This window comes from Sebastes umbrosus, chromosome 12 (assembly GCF_015220745.1).
Source record: "Sebastes umbrosus isolate fSebUmb1 chromosome 12, fSebUmb1.pri, whole genome shotgun sequence".
NCBI lineage: Eukaryota > Metazoa > Chordata > Actinopteri > Perciformes > Sebastidae > Sebastes > Sebastes umbrosus.
The window spans coordinates 23,529,709-23,551,275 of record NC_051280.1 but is presented as its reverse complement, the minus strand read 5'-3'; the positions used below and the strand labels follow the sequence as shown (position 1 = coordinate 23,551,275).

The window sequence follows — 21,567 nt, the reverse complement described above, 5'->3', positions numbered from 1 at the left end:
TAACAATATAATTCCCCAATCAATAAAGTGCATCTATCTATCTATCTATCTATCTATCTATCTATCTATCTATCTATCTACCTACCAACCTACCCACCCACCCACCCATCCATCCTTCCATCCATCCTTCCATCCATCCATCCATCCACCCACCCACCAATCTACCTACCTACCTACCTATCCATCCATCCACCCACCCACCAATCTACCTACCTACCTACCTATCCACACATCCATCCACCCACAAACCCACCAATCAATCTACCTACCTCCCTACCTCCCTACCTCCCTATCCATCCATCCACCCACCCACCCACCAACCAATCTGCCTCCCTACCTACCTACCTATCCATCCATCCATCCACCGACCCACCAATCTACGTACCTACCTACCTACTTATCCATCTATCATCCAAACATCCACCCACCCAACCAACCAACGTACTTACCTATCCATCCATCATCCATCCATCCAACCACCCACCCCACCTACCTACCTACCTACCTACCTACCTACCTACCTACCTATCCATCCATCATCCATCCATCCATCCACCCACCCCACCTACCTACCTACCTACCTATCCATCCATCATCCATCCATCCAACCACCCACCCCACCTACCTACCTACCTACCTACCTACCTATCCATCCATCATCCATCCATCCAACCACCCACCCCACCTACCTACCTACCTACCTACCTACCTACCTACCTACCTACCTACCTATCCATCCATCATCCATCCATCCATCCACCCACCCCACCTACCTACCTACCTACCTATCCATCCATCATCCATCCATCCAACCACCCACCCAACCTACCTACCTACCTACCTACCAACCTACCTTCCTATCCATCCATCCATCCATCCACCAATCGACCTACTTACCTACCTATCCATCCATCATCCATCCATCCATCCATCCACCCAACCTACCTACCTACCTACCTACCTACCTACCTACCTATCCATCCATCATCCATCCATCCATCCACCCAACCTACCTACCTACCAACCTACCTTCCTATCCATCCATCCATCCATCCACCAATCTACCTACTTACCTACCTATCCATCCATCCATCCACCTATCTCTCTATCTCTCCCTCCCTCCAGCAGCAGGTCCATCATGTGCTTTACTGTGCTGCCATCTGTTGGCAGGTGTCAGCATCTATTAAACATCAGTTGGTAGGAATAGTTAACTAGCTTCACTTCTCGTACACACATGTTCTCTATGTTCCTATAAAGCAACCACATAATGAACCGTCAGGATAATGTTCCGTTCACACCGAGAGCAGTAGTTAAAGGAGCTCCTCCAGTTTACATTCAACCACCTCCTGGAAGGTAACTAATGTAGCACAACATGCTAAACCAGCTAGCTAACGGTAGCTCATGTGTTGAAGAAAGTTTCACATTAACAACGTCCAGCAAGTTGCATGTTGCATTAGTGTCTGACAAAGTGTTTGTGTTGACTGTATACAGAGACCAAACACTACCTGTGTAGCTGCTGTACTGTACTAACAGCACAACATGCTAAACCAGCTAGCTAAGTTTGCTAGCCTGTTGTTGATGTTAGCATTGATAAAACACCACTCTGCCTTTTGCCCTGCTACATTCATGTTCAGGAGCTGTTATAAACTGGGAAAAGAAAGTTTGGAAACTTGTGTTTGGTGGATTATTTCTCTGTTGTTACAATGCTAATGGTCATTGTATTTTACATCGTTGGAAAGCCTGTTTATTTACCTTCACGATGATGTCCAACTTGTAAGGATCATGCATTTGTGGGATGAGCAGCACAGCTGATTATGAGGGGAGCACCCAAGAAGAATTTGCCAAAATGCTCTGCCAATGGTAAACAGTGTATTCTCCTGTTGGTGTTGACTCTTGTTTTGAGTTGTTTGGTGTATTGGATGATTGAACTCTCTATGAATAAAGTGTAAAATAGCCAATATGTCTTGTTTTTTCCTTGTTACTGATAGAGTTCAATCATCCAATCCACCAAACAACTCAAAACAAGAGTCAACACCAACAGGAGAATACACTGTTTACCATTGGCAGAGCATTTTGGCAATTTTTTCTTGGGTGCTCCCCTCATAATCAGCTGTGCTGCTCATCCCACAAATGCATGATCCTTACAAGTTGGACATCATTGTGAAGGTAAATAAACAGGCTTTCCAACCATGTAAAATACAATGACCATTAGCATTGTAACAACAGAGAAATAATCCACCAAACACAAGTTTCCGAACTTGTTTTCCCAGTTTAGTTGTGTTCTCTTTGCTCTGCAGTATTGCTCATGTTTCATGTTTTCATCTGTGATAAACACAGGATACCCCAGAACTTCAAAGAAGCTATGCTACACATCCCAGTGAAGCTAGCAGACAAATCCAAAAACAGGACACCTGACACTGCTGTTAACACACAACCAGCCAAGAAAGCTTCAGGTAATTTCTGTGGACATTGAAGCACACCTAGAAAACAGGCACTCATTATTAACACTGTAGGCCATACCAGTGGTTTTGCATGTCTAAACTCATTTACTTCAACTTACTTTAGATGAATGGAGGATAGATGGAAAAATAGATAGATGGATGGATGGATGGATGGATGGATGGATGGATAGATAGATAGATAGATAGATAGATAGATAGATAGATAGATGGATATATGGATAGATAGACAGATGGATAAATGGATGGATATATGGATATATGGATAGATAGATAGATAGATAGATAGATAGATAGATGGATAGATAGATAGATAGATAGATGGATATATGGATGTATAGATAGATAGATAGATAGATAGATAGATAGATAGATAGTAACTTTATTAATCCCGAGGGAAATTCAAGTTTCCAGCATCACAGTTCCATAGTGCAAAACATGTTAGTAAAAAGGCAGTAAAAAAGTTAGTAGTACAAAGTACAAAAAAAATATACCAGATATAAAAATACAAGGAGATAAAGAAAACTGTTAAAACTGAATATAGTTCAGGGTAACAGCTGTGATACACGACTATTAAAAAAGTGAATATAGTGCAGAAGAGACTGTTAAAAATGAGTATAGTGCATTTTTATCTGTCCTGCAGACCGTCCTCCTTGTCCCCCCCCCCTCCCTAGAGAGGTGTTGTACAGTTTGATGGCTCAAGGGACAAAGGATTTCCTGAGTCTGTCTGTGGAGCACTTCTACTCACTACTACATCACAACTAACCATTTAGGGAGATGGAGACAGACAAACAGAAGAACTTGTCAGCCTGCTGCGCCGCTCTGCGAAGCTTGGAATACCTTTGAATATTTCTCACCGAAACCCCAAAACTGGTATTCGGGACAGCTCTATCTTCATTGCTATTTACCTTTTGTATTACACAGCAAAATCCTCTATTGATAAATGGAAGTCTTCATTCAAACCATTAGATGAAGAAGATGACTCTCTGGACACGGACACAGGCGCCGGCAGTTCACAAAGGTAAGCAAGTCAGTGATGTCTACAGTGTATTGACAAAGTGAGTGACGTCTCATGTAGTCACGATCCAGGACATCCCACATTTGAGCCTTTATCTTTGTCTAGTCTGACATATGTTAAAATATGGGCTTTCTAAAGGTGACCTTGTTGTGTATTATTCCAGGTGGCCCCTTCAGGTAAAAGTGCAAGTGGTAGGAAAGATGCAGTGTGAAATTTCACTAAATGTGCACAGCCTCTTATTAGTTTTATCTCGTTCCAGAATGTTTTCCCAACAGTTCATGTAGGTTGTTAGCAGATTTGTAGTGTGTATGAACATTCAGTGATTAACGTCATCATGTCCTTACAGATGATCTGTGTAATAGTAAATTGCATGTAACATACACTAACACATTAATCCCTCTCCTGTCACCCCCAGGGTTGAGATTTATGATCCTTACGACCCTATCTCGTCAGACTCTGAGCACGAGATCCTACAGGCCCAAGACCACAACCAATCCCCACCCAAACAGGATAACAACCTGGAACTTCAGCCTTTGCCTGCAAGTAGAGGCGGCCATAAAAAACGCCGCTGGGCCTCATCCTACTCTGAGTCAGTGAGCCTACCCCTCGACAGCCACGACTTTAGCCCCGAAACCAGACCCACCGAGAGTCAAGATCTCAGTCCAGCTCAGAGACTGCCAGAACAACAGGCTTACAGCCCCGACACTGAATCACTTGACCGTCCGGATTATGACTCCATAAGTAAACCTCTGGACCACCGGGTCTGCAGCCCCGACAGGCTCATTCATGGCTCCTCCACCCAACAGTTTCCCGCATCTTATGGAGGACAGAGGACCAACGGGGAGGAGAGGATAACAGTCTCAGAATACAGGAGAGAGGTATCACCAATAACACTGAAACATGTTTGTTTTCTGAATTTAAACATTTATGCAGTTTGTGTTGTGTTATACTCAATCTTGAGTTGTAGACTTCGACAGGATACACAGTCTGTTTGTTGTACTTTATTAATCTGCAGTGATGACACTGTGATACTTGGTTCTAATTAGAGCCCATTCTCTCCTCTGTAGATGACTACTGTTAGATTATCCCCACCCAGGTTACACCGGGACTATCAACATATGTCGGAATACGTGGGAACAGGTAAATTGGTGTTATGTCTCACCATTTCAAATTACAGCTTTTCTCAATCGTTTTGGCTAATTTTTTTTTTTTAAACAGTCGTAACTTTCTCTAAACTGTAAGTGCAATTTGTCACAACTGTTTTATTGGACATCACAACTCTATTGCATGTTTGCAAAAGGTAGTAAATCACCCAAAACATTCATGCTTCAAAACCTAGTTATTGTGTATGAAAAGTTGTTTTGTCATCGTGTGAGCCGTTAACTTCGGAAATGTATAGTTTATGCAAATCCCAGTTTTGTTCTCCTTTTTTGTCGACACTGACTGCTTTCTGTTCTCTACCACAATGTCAGTTTTGTCTAGCTGAAGGCTGATGTGTATCACACTGAGCTTTTTAGATTCCCATTTGGGAAAAGTCAATACTGTACAATACACAGAAACAGGATATGCACATTTGTGTTTACAGTAAATGTGTTTGTGTAGCAACGTGTTACGTGTATTATAAACAGAAAATTCACCTTTGATCTTTCATATAAAGTCATATACAGTGAACAGAAAATTTGCCACAAAATGTCATCTATGGCAAAAAAAGAATCCATCAACAATGAAAAAAGTTCAGTAAAAAACAACAAATTGTACGTCCACACAGTAGCCTACATAACGCCTACATAACGTCATAGATGTATGGAATATACATGTAGCCTATGTCTGACGGATTTTGATATTTGAATGGATCATTTTGCATGTGATTGCTCAAATGATGAAAGAATGTTTCACTGAGAGTCCACTCCTTAGTTTTGATCAGCAAGCCATGTGCAGGTGGTTATTGTGCAAATTGTAGACAAAATGTACTTCCTCTTTTGCACACATGTGCCAAAAACCCACATGCAATGTGCTTGACTGAATGAGAAAATTAAAATCTGTTGTGAACAACAAAAAAGTAATTGTCCAGAGATTTGAACTTGAAAATAATTCTCATTCAAGAATTGAGCCAAAGCAAATGAGAAAAACTGTAAATATAGGATAAGTAAATATAAATATAGGAGAAACATGATTGCATGGATTAAATGTTTTAAATCTGTGTCTTGAGAGTATTTTTTCATAACCCAAGAATCGTTTTTGAATAAACAAAGCAGTACTTCATTTTTCTCCGTGAACCTAATAATAATTCTGTGTATGATGTTGTTCTTCAGGACGGGACCAAATCCCTCCTCCTACAGAGGTGCCAAGAAACAGAAACAGAAATATAATAATGGACAAGTAAGAACCAAGGAAACTGATGCCCCATGGTTTAAAGATGCCACATGTAACATCACACTCACTGGCCATTGCAACAAGGACGCACATGTCTACATTTACATTATGTTTCATATTGTCTTCTGATATAGTTTGGCTAAAATCATGCAGGATTAACTTGTGGCACAAATGTAGAGCCTCAATCCATATAGAAAGATGATAAACTTCACTGCTTGTTTGCATAGAAAGTTGCTGTAGTTGAAGTTAATAAAGTCCTGAGATAATCAGGATGAATATTGTCAAGAAGAAGAAATTCACTCAACTATGTTCTTATGCTGGTAGGCTGGTTGTTATTAGCTGTCATCAGATAGAATGTTAATCTAATTCCCCAAATTGAATAAACTCCACATGTCTTGTGCAAAGCTGCTTGAATAGCTCAGTCTAGTCGTAACTAAAATAGTCTGCCACTGCAGTTATAAACAGTGTGGTAAAGTAAATGACCAAGGTGAGAGAGAACATCGTTGCGCAAACTAATAACATTTCATATGAATTGCTTTACATCTTTGCTAGATCCTTGTTTTGGTCCTACAAATGCTAGCTGCTGTAATTACAAAGCTTCAACTAACTCTGCAACCAAGCATCACTTATGATGATGTGAGAGCTCTGTTGATCTGATTGACGACTGATCGAAGGCCTTTTGGGTTTATGGGAGTTTGTTTTGAATACAGCTTCATAACATCTATATTAACTTTGAGTCTTTTGGTTGTTAGTTTGGTCTTAACAACGGTCCTCACTGTAAGCTTGTATGAGGACTTAAGGCTGTTTAAAATTCTGCATTTAGCTGTTCAATACTTCATATTTTGCAACACTGAACATTTTCACATTTTTCTTTTAGGATCCCCATCATGTGTGATCTTTGTGACATTGAGTTAGCCAATAGTCGGGAGCTGGAGGATCACTTGGAGAGCAAGAGTCACTGGGACACCCTGGAGCACATCCAGCAGCAGAATAATTATGATGACCTGGTTATAGCCTTCCTACAGGTAAGAGATAATACAATAGATTCCTGGGTTGAATCCCTAATCTGTGCAGTAGTAGTGTTCTACTTCCTCCCAACAGTTTCTTGTTTTCAACCTAAATATAATATAGAAACATAAACAAATGTTGGTGCATTGGTGTGTTTGGGTGGTGATAGAAGTTGTTTTTTTTTATATCTATAGGAAGTCCTGCTTTATAAAAGCCATCAGTGCGGACGAGCCATAGAGGATGGTGCACTCCAAGGTAAATAACTTTGACATACACTGTCTTATTACAGTATTTTCTGTTCCAGACAAACAAAGCCTAAATACAGTCTGATCTTTATTTTGTCAGCGCTGCAGGAAAATGACCACATGACAAAGATTGAAATGTTCCACTGTGCAGCATGCAGTGTCTTCGTATCCACATCTGCATCCTCGGTGCACACTCACATTACCTCTCAGGAACACCTCTGCAACACAAAGGTAACACTGCAGTAATGTGGTGTAACTCTAATCTTTTTTCATTATTTGTAAATTCAACTTTGGCTCTAGAAGGGATGAGTTCAAGTGATGATGATTATGTTGATGGTGATTGATTTTCTGAAGGAGTTTCAAGTGCAGCAGAGACGTTCTTGCCTTGACAAAGCAGAAATCATGATGAAGGAGCTGAAGCCTCAGTTTGAACACTTCCTGAAGGTAGAGTGAACATTTCAAAAGTATTCAAACACAACTAATGGCATCATGGAAAAAATGTGTTTAGAAGAAAGAACAGGGAGGAACTTTCTTCAGAAATATTTCCTTCAATTAAGAACCTTCATACTTAGTTAATGTAGTAGATAATTCTCTGACGTAATATTTCATGAATTACTTAATGAATTGCCTGAAGCATTATCACTTTCATTCCATTTGTATAGACTGCATTTAAACTAGGGACTGCTTGGATACAATTCAGTTTAATTTAGGTTTTGGACCAAGATACAGTACATGGGTATATTTTAGGTTTTGACTGTTAAACACAACATGCTATCTATAACATTCATTTGCTACTGTGTAACAACGTAATTTTAGATCTCAATTTAGTATTATTTTGGCACAAATTGTTAATTTGAAGGCACAAAGTCAGTAATTTGAAATTCAAAGTAAACTGGTTTTCAATTTGCTCTGTTTGCTAATACAAATAAAATGGGGGAGAAGTGCCTGAGGCCAATCACAGCATTAACAGATCAGGTTCGAGCCACTTTCTTTCCCATTTACATATGAATACATGATTTTTTTCCAGCACACACACACAGAACGAACAGCTAGCGGACCGTTGAGAAGATATTTGCTGAATTTGACAAAAAGTATATTGGATTAGAATCACTGATTGCACCTTAATTAATGCATTTGTTGTCAGCCATAGTACATTATATATAATTACTAGTACTAGCAAATAGTATCCACCATGGATACTAGTAATTATTATTAAAATGTACTGTACTTGGACTACATCAAGCTCTACAGATGTTTACTCAACAACCGTTTCTTTTCTTTCAGGGTGGCAGCCTATTTGAATGATGGAAACCATTGAAAGTCTCCAAAATACTATTTGCGCTGGGAGGCTGTTTGTTTCCGATGGAGAACTATGGACTTATATCTCAATCACATCCACACATAAATGCTGTGACACCACTAATGTACAGTTTATTGCTAAGAGAGTGTACATTTGTATATACACGTTTGTCATTCAGGATTTGTCTGAATAAATGGAGGCATCTTGAATCAATGTTTGTTCACCAAATATGGATTTTCTTGCATCTTTGTTCACACATGGTTTGCCATTTCACATTTTGTCCATATTAGCCCTTTTCACAGCAGCCATTTTGACATGTCATCGCAGGGTAAACACAGGTGGAATTGAACAAATTATGGTCTAACTATATTTACTGTCAAAGCCCTTACAGTGAGCCAGAATGCACAATACCAGGGCCTAAATGGAAGAGGGTTATAATTAATGTTATTAATTACACCTGTGTTTACCCAGCTATCACATGTCAAAATAGCTGCTGGGACAATTAACGTTTGTTATTGAACTCCCAGGTCATCACCATTTGGTCACCTTAAGAAGCTAAAGTTTGTAATTTTAAAAATGTACAGATTGAATGTTTTTATAATTTGTGTGAAAAAAAAGATTGAAAAAGTCAACTTGTTTCTTGTTTTTTTTTATTTAGAACAACACAAATGTTTTAAGCATTGTATCTGTGTGATATAGTACATTTAAAATTAAATTATCTCAAAACAGTATATTTAAACATTAAATATAGGTGACATGTATGAAGGGCACTGTCAGCACTGGCTGTGCAGAGTGTCTTTTTTTCTTAGCCACCTTCAGTTTTTAATTTTGTATTAGAAACAATGCAGTTACTGAAATACTATGAAACACTTTCTATGCATAACAAGTTTGCAGACATTTTTCATTTTGTTCTCGTATAGTAGCTCATTTTTCCACTTGTGTGATTCCTGGAACTGTTTATCGTGAGCTTTCAGGTGCTGTCGTTTTCAGTCGATCTCACCAACTCTGTGGCCTGAAAACAGAGACTGTGGGCTTGGATTTGAACGTGTTGCAATACAAAAGAAACGTGATTCTATGTATTTTTTTTTTTTAAATGTGAATATTCATACAGAACAGGGGTGCTCCCAAATGTTGACAAAAACGGACTCAAACCATGATAAATCTGAGGTAAAAGTTGTCTTCATTAGAAATGGATTCCACACTACATTACTGCATAAAACAGGAAAAACAGTCTGTCCATCTGGAATTGTATTTCCAAAAAATGGACCATGTAAAAACAGAAAAAAAGGCAACAATATCCAAAATAATTAACATTTTCATCTGTCCAAACATGCACAATATCTCCACCATTGAGCAATATTGTACTTTTGGCCAGTATTTCATTGACTTAAAAAAAAAAAAAGGTGAAAGAACATCCAATGTACATACACATACAGGTCAGTGAAAACTAAAAAGGTCCCCAGTGGCTTCACGAGGCAGCGTGTGTGGCTGTCAGAGAGCTGTCTTGGTCAGTCTTGAGGGTCGGGGGGTCAGTGGACAGCGCGGTGACCTCTACCATGCCTAGCCCGGTATGAGGGACACTAGTGTTCATAATGTGTCTCTGTAAATGTTTAATCCAGTCCTCCTGGACCGACAAGGGACCCTGGAAGACGAGGTCACAGAACCTGTGAAGAAAGGAAGCGATTGATAATAATAAACCAACACACAGTGGTTTTGACTCATGCTAGTAGCGTGTCTAGGGGTGGGAATATTGGTCTGACGGTTGTTCCACCACTTTGATCCAGACTAAAATGATTGGATGCCATGAGATGGACAGTTGTGTCCCCCTCAGGACAAAGAGGGTGGAAAAAGGAGATGTCGCGCGTCATCAACGCGTCATATCTTCGGGGTACAACACATGCGCAGTAAAATCTGGTCTGCACTCGCTGAAATTGAGCCGGTAGCAACGCACGACCGCAGCTCCAATTACACTCTGCATGTGTTGTACCCCAGAGCTCAAAACTGTGTCCCAGCCTTTTTGAATAGCCCTTGCCTCAGGATTAATTGTAATAACTTTGGTCATCCCTTAATATTTCAGCTAGTGCCACCATCAGGTCCAAATTGTAATCAGATACCTGCAAAACTAATGACATTCCCATCAGCCTCAGCTGTACTTTAAGTGCTAACTGGCAGATATTAGCATGCTCAGCTAAGATGTTGAACATCAAAGCCTATGGAAAGGAGGCTGGGTCACGTGTCATCAACGCGTTATATCTTTGGGGGTATAACACATGCGCAGTAAAATCTGGTCTGCCCTCACCGAAATTGAGCCAATCGCAACGCACAACCGCAGCTTCAGTTACACTCTGCATGTGTTATACCCCATACACCAAGACCCATGTCTGCCCGTGACCCAGCCTCCTTTCCATAGGCCTTGGTGAACAAAACATTAGCATGTTAGCATTTAGCTCAAATCACCACTGTGCTAAGTACAGCCTCACATAGCAGAGCTGCAGTCTCTCAGATATTTGTAAGACAGCATTTACAAGTAACTAATTTTGGACCATCTGGGCATTTGTCTCTATAGTTAGAGAATAAAAAACAGAAATACACGGACAATGAACTGGATTAACTTCATATTGTTATGATTCCATGTTTCTATTGGTGCACTATGAACAGAAGAGTAAGAAAAATAGGCCAACTGAATTTCACTTAACACATTGCTTAGGTTTAGATTTAACATGTTTTGTTAATCAATCTGTGTAAATCAAATTATACTTCTATTATTAAGAGAACTGCTACTATTGTCACAAGTGTTGTGCCGTGTTCATATAGAAAACTTTGGTGTTCATTGTCCACTTGGTATAACAATCTGTGTGATCATACACAATGCTTGTTTGTGACATATGATTTCACACTCAGTTTCACCGCTTTGGAGTTCAGCCATGACAACAGGTCTCTCCGTCATCCAGGCAGTTTTTGTTTTATAAATAAAAGAAAAATGGTTGGCAACAGAAGCAAATAGACCACAACAAACATTTGACGGTGGTCCAAATCTGGTTGCCCAGGGCAACAATCACTGTTGAAGTCTGTTGGACTGCATATGCAATATCATCCACCATTTAAAAAAGAGTATATTATAAACAAAATACAAGCATTACCTGCAGGTGAGTCTGTACATTTCCTCTGGAGTCTGTGGTAAGGGCAGTGTCTTCTTCTTAGAGCCAGGCCGTGAGCGTTGCCTCCTCACTTTACAGTCAAATGCTGAAAGACAGAATTAACTTTATTACAGCAATACCTTTGATTTTACAGCATAGCCTTGCTAATTTAACATTTTAAATGGACACAAAGTCTGTGATAACCACTGGGAAGTTTGGATGTTGTTCCAACAATTTTACATTTTCTGTTAGTTCAGAAAATCAGTCAGTTTGGATGTCTGGTCATTATTAGCCCTCGCTTTATTCATACTCATGTTTTGGCCTTGTGACAGTGAGGTGAATGGTCTGGCTGAGTGTGATGATCTGTGCCTGCAGGAAAAGTAGGCCCTGAAGGTTTTCTGCCACAAAGAGGTTGTTCCTCCCACGGATGCAACCGCCAACCTCCACAATTAAAATCTTTGCAATATCTCACTTGCCGATGCCCTTCTGGATCCTTACCTTGGGGAGGACACAAATAACCACTGGTACACTAATTATAACTATGATTTGGACGTCACAACCTCTTGTGGTATCTGGCCTCACAGACAGTGTTGGCTACATCTGCAGAGGTTTTGAGGTATCAGTCTTGAGGTTTCTGCTGCCATACCTATACAGTGTGGAGGTCAATGGATTTCATTTGTCAAAAACAGAAACAGTGACCAGGTTACTCAATTGGGTAGGCCGAATTTACCTCCAGCAGCCTGATCAGATCAATAGTTTTTGGTCAGATGATCAAGCAAATGAGGTAATGGCTGAAAAGCCTTCTTTGTTTCTTGAGAATGCAATGAATGGTGATGAAAAGTCATGAAAACTGTCCTGAGTAGCTAGGGCATTATTTTTGTAAAGACACAATGCTGTTTACCTTTTCCCATAAATAAATATAATTTTTCAGTGTTTTGAGCTGGAAATAAAATATCAGTGTTTCAGAGGACGATATATGAAAACTTGCAACTTTCTGAATAACAACTTAAACCTGGAAGTTGTGTGAATTTACTCTTCATATGTGAATGTGCCTTTGCTACAATAAAAATTCCGGATTGCTTTGATACTGCTGTTGGTCTGCTCTGATGAACCATGCATCCATAAAAAATATATGTTGATACTGTATTCTTAATTAATTTGGAATATGCATTAATTTATTTTTGGAGCAATGATATTCATGGCACTAACATGGCGACAACAAAAATCATAGTATAGTATGCCATTTTTTTTTTTTTTGGAAAAAGTCATAGAAATGTGGTACATATTCCTGCCGGTGGCTTTATGCTCGACGTGGGTGTCTGCTTCATTGTTTTTAAAGGTCTCCGTTTTATGCGAAAACGAAAACGTGTTAGCCTTAGAAATAAATGTGATTTAACTCACTAAAACCAATGGATTGATCAAAACACTGCTTGTGGAGAACGTATACCCCAGACTGCTACTATGCTCTTGGAGGGGATGTTTTCTTTCTGTTTTCAACTTAAACTGTTAAGCTGATGACACTTACTGGTACCTTCAAGTACGGCATTCCTTTTTCGTTTTGTATATGCCCGGAGGTGATTAGACAAGCTAACTCCACTGTGGAAAGTTGCATTGCAATGGACGCACACCTTCCTGTTGAATTCACCTTTCTCTGTAAAAAGACAAAAAATACGAAGACAAACAAATAAGTGAAAACATAAATATGGTCATCGATATTTGTTAGTGGTGTTGAGTTGTAGGACTTAATAACAACAGGTCCTTCCTTCCCTTTGTGTGGCAAGTTTATCATTTATAAAAGTACCACAGTGTAAGATTAAGAAATGTATTGAAAAGTGTTCTGTGTTCCATCTTGCAAACTGCGTATGGATAATAACTACTAGGTTAAGAGACAAGACAAAAATAATGATATTGTTCTGCATTTTTATGTGCAACATGCCAATCAGTTTTGGCTACATAATGGCAATGTCATTCTATGCCTTTATGCTGATGACACCTCACTTTAACAACACAAAATCTGATGATCAGTACTCAGATATCTGCTTCAAAACAGCTGCTGTAGATTAACAAGTTTTGTTTACCTCTTGCAAGCTGAGGCAGGACATTTTTAGTAGATGTTTGGCTTTTTTATGTACAGGTGAGGTCATATACTTGTCTAATCTTAATTTTTTACTTTTTATAACCTAGTCTATAATCTGTCAATCTGACAAACATGATAATAGAGCCAGACCGATATATTGGTGAGCCGATATTGTCTTATCATAGATAATTGAATCAACATAAACTATGTTGACATATTCAAAAAGTAAAATTGAAGTACACAAAAGTTGAAAAACTAAAATACATATAGTAATACTTTTCTTGATTCAACTTAAATACATTTTTGTGTAGTAAGCTGCTATTACATTAGCTGTTATCATATCAGAGGTATTCAACATAAAGTTTTCACAAAAAAATAATATCAAGAGGACAAGATTCTTACAAATTGTACTAAATTAATCAATACACTTCAGGAGAATTCCACTTCCAGTCTAACCTACTGGTTACTACTAAGGGGAAGTTACTTACCGCACATTGAGTTTGGCAGTGAAGATGCAAATCTTGATCCTGAACTGTGCTCGCCGTTTGAACAAACTGCGGACATGTTCCTTGACATTAGAGAGGACCCCTTTAATCTGCCGTCTTCCTGACACTTCCTCTTCTTCAGAATTCCTATCAAGGCAGTCGTGCCCGAGAGTGAATTTTTAACATCCACTTTAGTCTCTAGTCGCCCTTTTTCAGATTCAGTTTCCACTAAAGAAAACGTGGGCGTCAGTGGTCTGGCATCAGTGCAAACGCTTAGAACAGAATTACTTCTTGGGATTCCAATGGGCGGCGGCGTGAGACGATCAACACCGGACAGCTTTGGCGAAGCACCGTATTGGAAATGGTTCCGTCTCTTTCCGAGAATTTGAATTGCCCGCTGGAACTCCTTCTTGTCGCGCATCAACTCCCGGAGTAAAACTAATGGGGATTTGCTCTTTGATGCAAAGCTTCTACCAAGCTTTTTGAGGTGGCCTCGTATGTGGTTGGACTGCCCAGTCCTGTTATCAAATGAGTCCCCACATAATGGACAGGAGTGAATGCTCTTCACAGTATCAGTTTCTGACTCCTCCTGTAACGCTGAAAAAAAACAGAACAAAAAAGAAAATCAGAAATATAAACATTGTGCAATATAAGTAGAATATGATAAATTTGAACCTTGTAAAGTATATATAACGGAAAACTATAATTTAAACCCAGTTTAAAACATAAGGTTTTATTTTTACTGGTCTGTCCATCGGTTCCATCGGTCGTGAAAACACTGAACTCACCAAAATAATTGCTGAGATCTCTCAGACGTGACTAGATGGCTAAAAAGAGGTCCAATGAGGCAACATACAATCATGCAGGTTGTTAACAAGCTGAGTTTTCCCAGAATAGGTACAATTTTATAGTGCACACCTATGCTAAGTAAATTAGGTAATAGTTGACTTAAGAAGTCAGTCTGTAAACTGTTAGTTTCATCTATATAAATCAGACTAATCTGGGGTTTGTTTACAACCTGTATGATTGTCTGACCCATCGTTGTTTGTTGCCCCATTGGACCTATTTTTGGAAATGATGCCACGTAACAAAATCTTAGCAATTACTTGATAAGTTTAATGCTCAATAATAACAGATAGCACTGATGACCAGAGTAACAGAGATATAAGCCATGTTGTAATAAAGCATAGTTTGCCTTTAATAGAAGAACATGTAATAAGTACGCAATTACCTTTTTTCAATCTCCGGTATGCTCTAATATTCCTTCGAATTCGTGGCCTCCTGTCTTGAGAAGCCACCTGCTCAGGAGACACTACATGGCGTGCATTGTAGCTCAGTCCGACCCTATGAAGATGCCCTCGGACATGATTGGACAATCCAACACCCGACTCAAAGACAGCAGGACAGTATGGACAGTTCTTGCGGTCCGATTCCAAATCTGACAAATCCTCTGTGAAGTCTTCCATCAATGGTATTTGGTGGGGGTCAAAGGTTTCTTGAAAGACTTCTGTTTCTATGCATTCTTCTTTGATTTCAGGGTCGGTCTGCTCTTGCTCTTCGGTCTTTATTTTTTCAAACAGCCTTTTAGAAGCCTGCAGAGCACCCCTCATGGACATTCTCCTGCTATAGGTATAAATTATGTTTTGTTTTTCTTTCTTGATGCCATCGTCAAAAAGGTTAGTGTTGCCATCTGAATCGCTAAACTGGAAAATGTCTTTTTCGTCATAGTCTGACACTTCTACTTCTTCTTCTTCTTCTTCTTCTTCATCTTCTTCTTGGTTTATTTTCTTGGGACTTGGCAGAGGTTTTGGTAAGATAAAGCATGAGTCCTGGTCAGAGGTGTTGCGATATGGGGTGAACATCTTCCTTTTAGATGGTGACTTTTTGAATGTTGACTGATCTATTTCGGCTGCATTGTATGTCACCCTATGGCCGTTTGGGGATAAAGCAGAATCTTCAACCTTGCAAGTCAATGGTCCTGGCAACTGATCAGAGTCATCTTTGTCACCTTTGGCATCCTCAACAGATGTGCTGTGATTATTGCTTTCCTTCCTCTGTTCTGGACTTTTCTTTCCATGTCTTTGTCGGGACAGGAGAACATTAATGGATTTGTCGAGCTTTGATTCGGTTAGTTGAGACTTGAGACTTCTCTTGCTGTTTTTGAATAAGTCCGAAATGTCATTGGACTCACTAAGTGAACAAGCTCTCGTAGAAGATATTTGATCTTTTATAGAGATTTTAGACGTAAACTCTGCATCTTCTACAGGAGTTTTACTAGTAGGCACATGCTGCTCCTTAGGTGGTTGTGCATTTTTCTCAATACGCTGTTCAGCTTCGTTTTCCTCAAAAGTTTGTTGGTGGCGCCGCAGAAGGTGATTCTTAAAAACATTTTTGCTAAAAGCTCTATAAGAACAAATGTTACAGGAGAAGATCTCAGAATCATCATCCTGGATCTGCTTTCCAAGAGTAACAACAGTATGCTGCATAATGTTATGTCTCCTAAGATCACTCTCACTCAGAGTCCTGAAGCTACATTTGTCACATCTAAACTTTCTCTTGTCTTTCTCGTGCGTTTTCGCATGTTGAACAAATGTGTTCGGGCAGACTGTAACAAATGAGCACTGAGGGCAGAAAAGCTTCTTTTTCTCCTCTTTCTTCTTGTCATTCATGCCTCTGATCGTTTTCTCCTTGTGGATGGACATGTGCTCAATAAGTGAACCACTTTGCCGGAAGGACTGTCCACATTCTCGGCATATAAAAGGCTTTGGCGAAATATTCGGAGAGTCAACGTGAGACTTCATATGACGATGCAAATGATGCTCTTTCTTGAAAATGAGCTTACATTTTGAGCAAGGGTAACATGATGGCTTCTCCTCTGAATTAGAATGTATGGTGAGCCTCCCCTTCAATGGTGAAAGCCCATGACCTATACTGTTCTCATGTGAATTCCTTGCAGGTGCATTGTAAAGGATTTCCTTGATGGCCTTTACAGTTCCATTGGGATAATTGGGAACATTCCCGGTTGGTGACGACTGTGACGGGGAGAACTTCCTTGACTTTCTGACTTTTCTGACAGGAATGGAGTCTACTTGGTCTTCAGTATCAGACAATTCTTCAGAAGACTTGTGGCTCAGATCAGGGTAAAGGTCTTCTGAAGGATCCACCATGACAACCATGTCCATTTTCCGTTTCCTTCTCCTTTGGCTGTTGGCAGGAGGGACTTCATCTTTAGACTCCTCTCCAGGGGAATCACCATGGTTCTCCCACAGAAACTGCATAAACTCTTTGTGAGGGTCCCAATGAAGGTCACTGGCACTACTAAAATTATCCAATGAGCTCTCAGGGGAGTCTACATCAAAACCCCAAATTCCTGCAGTGTCAATTTCCTGCACAGTTTTTAGTTGGGTGATGCTCTTTGCCTCCTCTTTCTCAGTTTGGTTGCTGTTGAGTTCATGGGCTTGTGTAGCCTGATGCGAAGAAGGTCCATTTCCCAGTCCAACTGGAGACAACATATCTGCGTTTGACAGAACATCTAGGACGCTGTTTTGTTTCAGAGAAGGCTTGCCGAAAGAATCGGTGCAAGAGGCTGATTCTTGTGCCATTCTCATTGGCTCTTGTAGGAGTGTGAGGGCATTGATCTCGGGATCTGCATCTTTGTCGTCTTCATCAACACCTGTCAGACATGACATTTCAGCTGCCATGACCTGAAAAAAGAAAAGTAAAGCCTTCTTAGATATCCCTCAACCACAAGCGCCTGACTACAAAATCCACAGTTATCACTGTAGCATCCCAAAGGTTACATTTTTACTTTTATCACTTTAAGCATAGGCCTGTCTGTCTCAATAACAGATAACTGATCTGGGTAAGGTTGTTGCTTTCCGATATGGATCTCTCCGTATTCTTAAGGTAAAATTGTTTTAAATAAAATTTCAGCCTCTGTAATGTCCTTGTGCCTATGGGATTTTACCTCGATAGACTCATCTTATTATATTTTGTGGTGAGGTTTTGTGTATTTGTATAAACGTATGGTGTTAATGGTCTTCCGATTTTGGACACTCCATAAGCTTTCCTCTATTGCCTCCCACAGGCCAAAATGTCAACTTTGCACACAGATTTACAGACGTCTCTTTCCGAATGCAAGTCTACGGGAAAAACTATTTTTGTGCCCAATGGCATCACGTGACCGACCTGGAGGTTGTAATTTCACAGCTTGGCCACTACGAAAATTGGCTTCATAGCCTGGCGCTCTTCCTGGGGGCTTGTGTTTAGTCCCGCTATAGATGCCTACGGCACAAGAATTAATTTGTATTTCAGCTCACCATTTAACCCCTTGATTGTCGAAAATGTGTCTAGTGGTACTAGACAAGGAGCACATTGCTGAGCATTTCTTTAAAACATGCTAAATTGGGAGCATTTTTATTGCCTCCGCAGGGCGCTCAACATGGCGACGCCTGAGCCTGCGGCTTGCAGCTAATGGTGCTAACAGCGCTAACAGCGGAAACTATGGCAACAGTGCTGACAGAGCTAACAGTGTTGGTTAGTGCATTTTACAACTTTTAGGGCTTAATGATTTAAATAAGGGCTTTTCAAGTGTTCGTACTGGGCATTTGATTTACCTAAAGAAAACATTATCTGCTGATATACAGAGGTCTCTTTCCGAATGTTAGTCTATGGGAAAAAGTCATTTTTTGGGCCCAATGGCATCATGTGACGAACACGGAAGTTGTAATTGCATAGTTTGGCCACTATGTAAAATTGGCCTCAAAGCTAATTGTTGAGAACATTGTGAGGATTTGCTGCTTTTCTTTGTCTTATATGATAGTAAACTGAATATATTTGGGTTTTGGACTGTTGGTCGGACAAAACAAGTAATTTGAAGTAGGGATGCTCATTTTGAAAAATGTTCTTAACCGATAACCAACCCTCCTTAACCGATTATTAACCGTTAACCGACAAGATTTGTGCCTCGTACCAGCTGTAGGAGCACAACAGATATTCGTTGACAGAAGTCCCAGTTCACCCGTCCGTGAGCGTTAACTTGGCAGCTACGATGCTGCGTGTAGTGTCGCGAGCCACTTTCCCAGTAAAAGTCTCCACTGCACATTTAGTTTAGTTTAGCAGGTTGTCAGCTGTATGTCTGCCCGGCGTAACGATACTTTGTCTGCCTGGCGTAACTTTAGCGAATGGCCAACGAACACTGTGTATTTATGCTACATTAGCAGCTCTAGCATTGCCGGAGGCTTCGTGCTCACCGCTGCACATGTAGTCTGCGTAACTTTAGCGAGTTTCCAACAGACCATGTGTGCGTGTGTTGGCGTGGAGTGTGAGGTTGTTGGTGGCGTTGTAGCTGTGAACGTAGGTGTAGCAGTGTGTTTATAGTTTATTTGTCGCTGAATAAATGCTACGAAACTACAACTCCGCTCCGCTCAAGCGAGCCAGAGACCGGAGCCAACTTCCTGTATCCTGCAACTCCGGCTCTGCCTCTTAAGGTGGGCTGTTAAGGTGGACCAGCTTTTCTCCTTAAAGTGAGGAGCCGCTCCTGTGAGCCGCTCAGCTTTTGAGTTAATTATTAACATTTCTTTTAACCGTTTTAACCAAGCGTCAATCGGTGAAAATGCTTAATGTCGGTTAATGGTTAAACGGTTAATTATGGACATCCCTATTCCCAATGTTAGTTTATGGAAAAATAATTTTTGGGCCCAATGGCATTATGTGACGAACACGGAAGCTGTAATTCCACAGTTTGGCCACTATGTAAAATTGGCCTCAAGGCTAATCGTTGAGAAAATTGTGAGGATTTGCTGCTTTTCTTTGTCTTATATGATAGTAAACTGAATATACTTGGGTTTTGGACTGTTGATCGGACATTTATTGTCGTTGCTTTTTGCTTCGACAATAAATCCTCCACCTCCTGCTCCTACTACTCTGAGCTGACTGACCAGATGCGTTCACGGTCAGTATGTAGCGTCTGCCGTCTGACTATCGATTGATAGCATGCCGCTGATACGCCAAAATAAACAAAATGGGTCAATTATTTTTATTTATTACTTAAAGGCTACACGCCTCTGTTTTTTGTAACGTTCAAATGTTTTTAATAAAAGAGTGCGTGTTGAATTACATGGGATTTATTGTTGTTGTTGTTTTTTTTACCGTGGTATCGAATTGGTATCGAGAATCGTGGAAATTCACTGGTATTGGTATCGACTACTAGATTTCTGGTATCGTGACATCCCTAGTGATGATTAAGATGTTTAACCATCTGGTTAAGATGAAAACTACAACTTCTAGCATGCTTAACAGTGACATTCAGTCCAATATTGATTGTTACCTATAATGTTACGAGCTAGAATTTGCAATAGGTAGCTGTCGGTTTAAAATGTGCTTGTTTGATGTAAAAAAGTAAACTGTTTAGCTACTTACAATGTCACCAGAGTTTGCTCCAAGACTCAATCAGCATTCATTGAATAAATACAGCTGAATATAAATATATATACTTGACACTTTGCTTAGAGATGATTAATTGTGGCCATTTATAACACTACAAGGTCGCAGGAGTGAGAGTGTCTTGGGGATTTGAAGGGCAATAAAAGTGTTATACACAGTGAATGCTCCTGTAGCAGAGAGGTGTTAATATATACAAATAGCAGCATCGAAACTGCAAAGAGATGCACCTCATAAATGGCTTTTTGATGAGCGGTTGTGGATTTTGTACAGAGCTGAAACTTTCAACACAGTAGTTCAGTTTATATGCCAACCCACAGTAGTTGGGATATGTTTCCAAAGATACCTAACATACAGTGCAAATTGTGGATCATTTATACAATCTACCCGTGAGGCTATCATTGCATTTCTTTGGCGTTTATATCACGCTGTGTTGTTGGATGCTGCTTGCTGGGGCTGCAGACCTATTCCATAAGGCTGTTACCATACCAAAACCTATTCCTCAGGCTTCAACTACAGCTAATGACAATCATCCCCTCGCTACTCACTTATACACACATCAATAAAATGATGGAAAAACGAACAAACGTTACCTCCGAGCGGTGAAGATGGAGACAGGGCTCGATTTGAACGCTGCATTGAATAATTTCTTACTTTCGTCTTCCATCTATTTCACAGTCGCCATTTTCCGTTGGTGCTCTGGTGTGGGACAGATCATATCTTTTTTGTGAAGGGGTAACCATACATAAAACTGTCTCTACCGTAACCGAAACAAAAACACATTCGATAATTATAACGTTTAACTGTGACACTATTATATAAAACAGATATAGTTAAAAAAAATCACGCAAGTTATCGCGTTGTTTAAATTCGTCGCGTATTGTTACGAGTCGGCCCCCCTGAAAGATTTGTAATGGTTCATTCCAGATAGGAGGCATAAAAAACCTGAGTTAATGACCATCTCCTTTGAGTAGCAGATTTGTGTTGTAGGTTGATGGCGGTTAATGTCCGTTTTAATTGATAA

General features: G+C 40.0%; 2 protein-coding genes across 4 annotated transcripts; one reads left to right on the top strand and one right to left on the bottom strand.

The window, feature by feature from the left end:
- Positions 1 to 1,146: 1,146 nt before the first annotated feature.
- LOC119498148 lies at positions 1,147 to 8,631 on the top strand. The gene is made up of 11 exons (XM_037786700.1): positions 1,147 to 1,353; positions 2,338 to 2,453; positions 3,384 to 3,480; positions 3,893 to 4,355; positions 4,545 to 4,617; positions 5,790 to 5,856; positions 6,728 to 6,875; positions 7,053 to 7,113; positions 7,204 to 7,334; positions 7,458 to 7,547; positions 8,388 to 8,631. The coding sequence occupies exons 1-11, from the start codon at positions 1,268 to 1,270 to the stop codon at positions 8,406 to 8,408; spliced, it is 1,353 nt and encodes a 450-aa protein (XP_037642628.1). The 5' UTR covers positions 1,147 to 1,267; the 3' UTR covers positions 8,409 to 8,631.
- A 405-nt stretch (positions 8,632 to 9,036) lies between these two features.
- On the bottom strand, positions 9,037 to 21,337 carry znf644a (zinc finger protein 644a). Of its 3 annotated transcripts, none has more exons than XM_037786698.1 (6): positions 21,137 to 21,337; positions 15,334 to 17,806; positions 14,160 to 14,699; positions 13,066 to 13,191; positions 11,544 to 11,646; positions 9,037 to 10,067 (listed from the first exon to the last, which is right to left on the bottom strand). In XM_037786698.1, the coding sequence occupies exons 2-6, from the start codon at positions 17,801 to 17,803 to the stop codon at positions 9,872 to 9,874; spliced, it is 3,435 nt and encodes a 1,144-aa protein (XP_037642626.1). In that variant the 5' UTR covers positions 17,804 to 17,806; positions 21,137 to 21,337; the 3' UTR covers positions 9,037 to 9,871. The 3 variants fall into 3 exon arrangements, with proteins under 3 accessions (XP_037642626.1, XP_037642623.1, XP_037642625.1); XM_037786695.1 differs by having other exon boundaries at positions 14,106 to 14,699; positions 21,137 to 21,330; XM_037786697.1 differs by having other exon boundaries at positions 13,072 to 13,191; positions 14,106 to 14,699; positions 21,137 to 21,329.
- Positions 21,338 to 21,567: the final 230 nt, after the last annotated feature.